This window comes from Arachis ipaensis, chromosome B08 (genome assembly GCF_000816755.2).
Source record: "Arachis ipaensis cultivar K30076 chromosome B08, Araip1.1, whole genome shotgun sequence".
NCBI classification, from domain to species: Eukaryota; Viridiplantae; Streptophyta; class Magnoliopsida; order Fabales; family Fabaceae; genus Arachis; species Arachis ipaensis.
Genome location: NC_029792.2, coordinates 122219879 through 122226733, shown reverse-complemented (window position 1 = coordinate 122226733; position 6855 = coordinate 122219879). Strand labels below are relative to the sequence as shown.

General features: G+C 34.7%; 2 protein-coding genes across 4 annotated transcripts; one reads left to right on the top strand and one right to left on the bottom strand.

Moving 5' to 3' along the window:
* On the top strand, positions 136–1902 carry LOC107614416 (guanine nucleotide-binding protein subunit gamma 1). Of its 2 annotated transcripts, none has more exons than XM_016316631.2 (4): positions 136–497; positions 599–651; positions 916–960; positions 1363–1902. In XM_016316631.2, the coding sequence occupies exons 1-4, from the start codon at positions 267–269 to the stop codon at positions 1448–1450; spliced, it is 417 nt and encodes a 138-aa protein (XP_016172117.1). In that variant the 5' UTR covers positions 136–266; the 3' UTR covers positions 1451–1902. The 2 variants fall into 2 exon arrangements, with proteins under 2 accessions (XP_016172117.1, XP_016172118.1); XM_016316632.2 differs by having other exon boundaries at positions 144–497; positions 1366–1902.
* On the bottom strand, positions 2325–6820 carry LOC107613543 (uncharacterized protein At2g24330). 2 transcript variants are annotated; one of them, XM_016315587.2, is made up of 6 exons: positions 6619–6820; positions 5601–5871; positions 4916–5060; positions 3712–3821; positions 3200–3629; positions 2325–3027 (listed from the first exon to the last, which is right to left on the bottom strand). In XM_016315587.2, the coding sequence occupies exons 2-6, from the start codon at positions 5856–5858 to the stop codon at positions 2717–2719; spliced, it is 1254 nt and encodes a 417-aa protein (XP_016171073.1). In that variant the 5' UTR covers positions 5859–5871; positions 6619–6820; the 3' UTR covers positions 2325–2716. The 2 variants fall into 2 exon arrangements, with proteins under 2 accessions (XP_016171073.1, XP_016171072.1); XM_016315586.2 differs by having other exon boundaries at positions 2654–3033.

Sequence of the window (6855 nt, the reverse complement as noted above, 5' to 3'; positions counted from 1 at the left end):
TAACCAAATAATAAACAAAAATACTAAAAATGAGTTTCTCTTTTCAAAATATATAAACCCATTTCACACAAATACATAAACCGAACCCCTCTTACTTCCATCATTATCTTAATTTCTTATGTAAGGCAAGTGGTCCACACTTTTAAGTATAAGCCATGTTCCTACCCTCCCTTTTTGACTCAAATCCTTCTCTTTCTTCCAATTTTTTTGCATATATAATTCCATTTGTAGAATAATCAACTTATTGGTAATATCAATTAGCAGAAATGGAGGACGATGAACGGCAACAACAACGAGAACAAGAAGAAGAAATGTCAACTGAGAATGGAACAACATCAAAAGGAAGTGAGAAATCTAATACTACTCATAATCATCATCATCATCATAATCATCCTTTAGCACAAGCTGCAGGATCTTGCTCTTTTCCTGGATTCTTTGGAAAGCATAGGATGCAAGCTGCAATATCCCACCTTAATAACCAAATCATTATCATTCAGGTCAACATCTTCTTCTTCTTCTTCTCCTCTTAATTTTGTGGTCAATTATTTCCTTTTTGTTATACAACTGTAATCAGTCTATTGTTATTATTATCATGTAGGAAGAATTGGAAGAGCTTGAAACAATAGGTGAATCCTCCACCGTGTGTGAAAAGACACAATCATTCTTTCTCCTTTGATTTTGTTATATATCCACTCCACATTTTTTTATACCAAACTAACATATATTTCTTTATAAGTAGATGGAGTATGAGATGTAGAAATTATACTAGTTGAATTCCACACGATATCTAATAATTAAGAAAAATGAGTCAACTCAGTAAATACTTTCTAACAAAAATAATACTAATAATTAGGTATTTTTCTTATTTCAATGGTTTCTAATTACCTAAATTAATATCTTTTTGTGGTTGTGCAGTGTCATTTCAAGCATTGAATCCATTCCTGATCCACTCCTTCCAATGTAAGTGATCATCTTGATCCTAGCAACATTAAATCTAAATGAACCACGTTGCTTAATATCTATTACAACCATGTTAGGTGTATATTAAAGTCAGCAATTAAAATTAATTAATATAGAATACATGTTGTAATACAAAATACATATTAAAAATCGAAAATATTTGGTAACTAAAGAAAATTAGCCAAAAATAGTTATAACTTGTCTTATTTAGCATTTATTAATTGTTGCGACAATTAATGAATCAAGTTCTGACTGTTTCTTACTTTCTTTTGTCTCCCTAGCATTACAGTTAAAAATAAGTTAAACAACATACGTATTTATACACAAATATATAGTGACTAATTTTGGTGTACAAAAATCTTAAATGTGAATATGATGAAATTAATGAAACATATATGTTAGCAGGACTAAAGGGCCAGTAGATGCTACCTGGGATCGATGGTTCGGAGGAGGCACCAACAATTCCAGAAGTCACAAACGTTGGATTTAGAACTCTGACGATAGCATAATAATTCAGCATCTGGAAGATTGAAAAATAAAAAGGCGATTCAAGTGTACTATAGTGTTGATGAATGTGGTCGTAAAAGTTAGATCTTAATGCGGTTGATGTACCAAAAAGATTGATAATGATGTAACTAAATCAATCTTTCTTTCTTTCTCTTTGAATTATTCATTTTATCCTTTCATCTTTCTTGTTATCACTGTAATATACTACTATGTAATATTTATACAACAGCTCATGGCTATGCCACGCTGGAAAGTCAGTTATGCCAGGCTGGCAAGTTAGTTACAATTAGTTTCTCATCCTCTCAACTGCTCTCTCCAAGGAGCATTGTAAGTTTGTAACTGTTTTTCCTCACATTGTTCAAATCAGAACTTGTTTTTTCCTCACATTGTTCAAATCAGAACTTGTCTAATTGAGTTCGACTTCTTTGATCTCAACTTGCTTCGTATCCTCTCCTCTTGATTTTCTACATTTTTGCAAGTTCATAGTGGTTGCAATGGTGGCACCAAACTCCGGTGTGAATCGTCCTGGCGAGAATCCAGATTTGGTGCTCGATTTCCTCTGTTGACGGAAACAAGCCGCTCTATGCACATTGCCCTACACTGCAAGTCATTCTTGAGCCGCTGTATCGCTACCATTTGAGGTGTGCGTGGGAGAGCGTCAAGATGATGAAAATAATTTGATGTTACAATAATGAGTTATAATATACAGAGATATGCAATATGTTTTTATCCTGCACTCATCAATACTTGCATTTCTAAATATTCATAATTTATGATTTGTTTAAAAATTTAAACAATCTTAATTGCTATAAATGTATACACAAAATACCAAATAAAAAGTCGCAACAAAGAAATTATAGTCAAGTACTTCAGACAACAACCTCATCAATGTTAAACAAAACCTGAGGGAATGCCTAATGCACATTCAGAAATAAGATTTTGCTTTCATAATTTCTTTCAGGTACAATCCAATCCAAGCTTTAAACTGGAGCACTGTCAGAATATAATATTACAAAAGGAAAAAGAAAAAGAATCACCGAAATGCCAAAACTGCCGTAATTCACAAGCAATACGTGTATGTATCATAATCACAAGATGTATCAAAGTATATCAGCACTTCTCCTGTTACAAGCACCAACCAAAGAAACCATTTGCAACCATGCTCTCTGTATATGCATCAACCCCTACCCTGAACAAGTAGCAAGATATATCATCCAAACCGCAAAAACAACACCACAACAATGCCCTTTTAATCAGCTTTATCTTCCGAACTCGTCCTTTCTGATACTTCCTCAATCTCAGGGCTAGCATTAACGGGGCTATTGCTTGTGATTGTGCTCTCAGTTGCAGAAGCACTAACATCTACGGGGTTATTGCTTGTGAATAGCATGCTCTCAGCTGCAGAACCGCTAGCATATTTTACTGCCTCACTTTCATAAGCTTTCGGAGACCCCATTCTTGGGGATGCCCGGGAGATATTGCCATCTAATTGCTTTGGTTGATTGAGGGCATGACAGTGGGGGCAATAGTATGTTACATATGGGAAATCCTCCTTCCGAGCTAGACCTGAAAGGACATAAGTATATAAGAACATGCAGTTCTTGTGCCACTTTACTCATATAAGATTATTGAACGAAACAAAAAAGTAGCACTGCTACAATCATCTCTATTATGCTATGAATGCAAAAGCACAAAAGGGTATAATGTCCCATCCAAGTTCCAATCTACTAACCATTATGCATATGGCAGTTGCCACATATGAGAGCATAAGACTGGGTAGGATCCTCGCCCACAAGCAACGCTGCAATTTTAGCAAGCCATCCTCCATCTTGTGAGGTTGAACTTTGTGGTTGGTGATGCTCAACAACAAGCTGATTATACTCAGAAGTCTGAGTTTGATCAAGTCCCCCGGATCCTCCAACTAAATGTTGTTGATCAGGATTAAATGGAGTAGTTGCCCCTGAACTAGAGGATCTAGCGTGAGGTTGTTTTCGATTTCGAAGTCCATTTGACTGTACAAGTTCAACATCATTGCTCCTCCCCATTGTAGCAGTGGGATTTAATTCATCTCCCATATACACCCTCAAACCTGATTCTGCACCCAACTTAGATGCCAAAACAGTTGCCGCAGCTGCTTTTGCGGCTGGATCTGGGTCATATCTCTGCAAACCACAATTATGATATACAATGTAATAAACATGATATTGAATAACCATTGTAACAAGCCTTGCTACAAACAATCACCTGAATGAGCTGTTGTGTAGTGTAATAATTTGTCTTTTCCTTCAGCTCATCAATTTTTGCTTGCCTTTCTTCTCTAAGCCTTACAAGAATTTTCTCGTCCCTGCGATCACCTATTAAAAAAGCACAAATAATTATTGGATCTGATTTACCTGGGGCATATTCAAATTCTGAAAATAGGTTATCAGTGCATAAATAATAAATTAGAATCCAATTTTAAAACCGTTAATTATTAAAACTGCTCCTTTTAAAGCATTATGGTAATGAATTTTTTCAATAAACTGTTAATATCAGATGCTGCTCCTTCAATCATTCTCCCCCAAACTTAAGCTTCATTGGAGAGCATAGAAGATTATACTGAGCTATCAATTTGACAGCGAAGATTTTTTTTTAAAAAAAATAAGAGTAATTACCCAAATTAATCCCTGAAGTTTTTAAAATAGACACTTTAGTCCTCCAAAATTCAAAATACACAAAACAGTCCCCAATATTTATCTCCGTTAGACAATACACCCCCTCCAATTTGATCTGAAGAGTAAAGTACAACATAGTCCCCGAAGAGTTTAAAAATCTCAAAACAGTTTCGAAAAATTTAAAAATTCCAAAACAGTCATTTTGATTATGGATAAAATTAGAGGATTGTATTGTTTAACGGAGGTAAAAGTTAGGGACTATTTTGTGTATTTTGAAACCTGAGGGACTAAAGTCTTCAATATTAAAAACCTCCGGGACTGATTTGGGTAATCACTCAAAAAATAATAATAAATAAATGAAAGCATTCATTGAAGAACGAACTAAAGAAAAGAGTATGCCACTGGCCCTAACAACTATTTAAGTACTTTGATGATTTGATCAATGAATTTAGTCAGCAATGCAGAGAAACTCAATTTTGAAGCTTTCTGATTCTAACTTTCAGATAAATGGCACAAATTCTGATGAAAATGAGAGATTTAGAACTCTTTCCATATATACTCTATCTTGAATAAGACCACTGGAAGACATTGAATTTGAATATCACAACACAAAACTAAAGATTCTATTGACTGCCAACTAAGCAACACTGATGTAAACTAAATCAAAGTAGAACACACCCTATTCATCTGAAGTTTTGCTTGTTATTTTGTTAAGATATGTACATGTGTGCACGTCACACATACTAGCTTCTGCAAGATGTGTATGTTAAAAAAAAAAATATTATGACACTTACAAATCCTCACAAAGCTAACAAAGGTTGAATATGCTGCAGATGCTAATACAGGCAAAAGAAACATTGGCGAAACCCGGACTGCCCTCATCTTCCAATTCATATCCACAGATCTTGTTGTCATGATAGCATAAACTACAGCAATGACCTGAAAGTTCAAACCATTTTAAGCAAAATTATTGTATCTTTTGTTTCCAATACAAGGGGAAAATAAGGTTACTGTTTAAGACCATGAAAGCAACTTATTTACATATGTTAACCAAATACACACTTTATTAGCTGTTTAAAAAAAAAAGCTAATAATAATAATAATAATTTATAAGTAAAATAAACTAATAAATTGAATTGAACAACCACTGTAACTGATTATTATTGGGTTCCTAATATGTAAATAAGTTGCTATGCAGTTCTTATGGTCATAAAAAAGTGCAACTTTCACTAACACAGATCGAAGTATGCCAGCAATGCAGTTCAACATTTTGACTCCATGAAATATTCACATATGCTGAGGGAAAAAAGAATGCTTCTCCAGAAGCCACTCAAACTATCATCTTAAATGCACAAATTATGATAATCTGAAATACACATTAATCTTTAGATTTTAGAACGCTATCTAGTAATGCATGGAAAACTGACAAGAAACACTGGCTGGAAGTGTGATAAACTGTCATATAGCAGATATCCATACCTCTAATATAACAGAAAATACAATTACATTCCAAGATATCTGCCTCCAGGATCGTGACCTCCTTTTCATTCTAGAAAGAACTGCAGCCTCTTCTTTAGATATGTATTGGAGCCTCTTCTCAAAATCATCCCCATGTAACCTAAATAGTCCATTCCAAATTCCGGAAAGGAACCCTCTGCGCTTCTGTCTCACATTTTTGGTGGCAGTAGTACTTGGCTCTTTCTTTTCATCTTCCCCAACTGCTTTATCATCAGCCATCCCTTTTTATTTCCTGTAAAAACAAACATTTTTCATAATAATGTAGCAGAACATCTAGATTGCTGCAAGTAAAAAATTTTATATGAGAAAAGATGAAGTAGCAACGCATTCAAATCAGAATTATGATGTTCGTTTGTGCCCGTGTGTATATTCAATTCGGACTTTCACTATTAACACGCTAAACTTAGATAGCTACAAGTGAACCTTTTATAAGGGGATATGTAATTCAAATTATCATCCCTCAAAAGCTGCGTTTTAAGCAGTTTCCACTCCCTCGCATAGCTTTAATTATGCTAAGCCGGAACAATTTGGATAGTAACCCATTCAATCTGAATCTTCTTTTCCTCCATTTAATTGAATAATCAGGGACAAAATAAGTGAATCCAATTCGGCTCAACTATGGTATTCACTACTACTTATATTGCTGCAAGTGAACAATTTCTACGATCATCACAAAATGAATAAATACACAAGAAAAAGAGCAATTTCTTTGAGAAATATCAAATGCAGGTAAGCAAAATCCAAAAAGATACATTTGAACTAATTCCCACTCCTTTACAATGCCTCGATTGCGTTCATTTCATATTATAACACTCAATTCCAATTTTTCATTCATTTTTTTGTTCTTTTTGTCTTTTTTCTTCTCCCATTAATGAATTCAATAATAAGAAGGCGATGGGAGATGGCCGTGAATTGGGAATACAAAAGATCGTATCAACAACGGAAGAACGCCAATCTGAGAAGGTTCTAGAAATTTTACCTTGTATTCTTGTTTCGCTTGGGATCTAACGCGATGCGATGAAGCAAGGTGATTCGATGATGATATTGGAAGCAATGATCAAGATTCAGAAGATGATGATAGCATTCAGGAATTTCGCTTCTCGGGGTTTCTACTTTTCACAGACACACACAGACACGTAAACACGCACGCACGTTCAGGCTGCCTTTTTGAGACTTCATCTCACCCTCTCTCAAAGCTCCTGTAATGCCTTGTTTG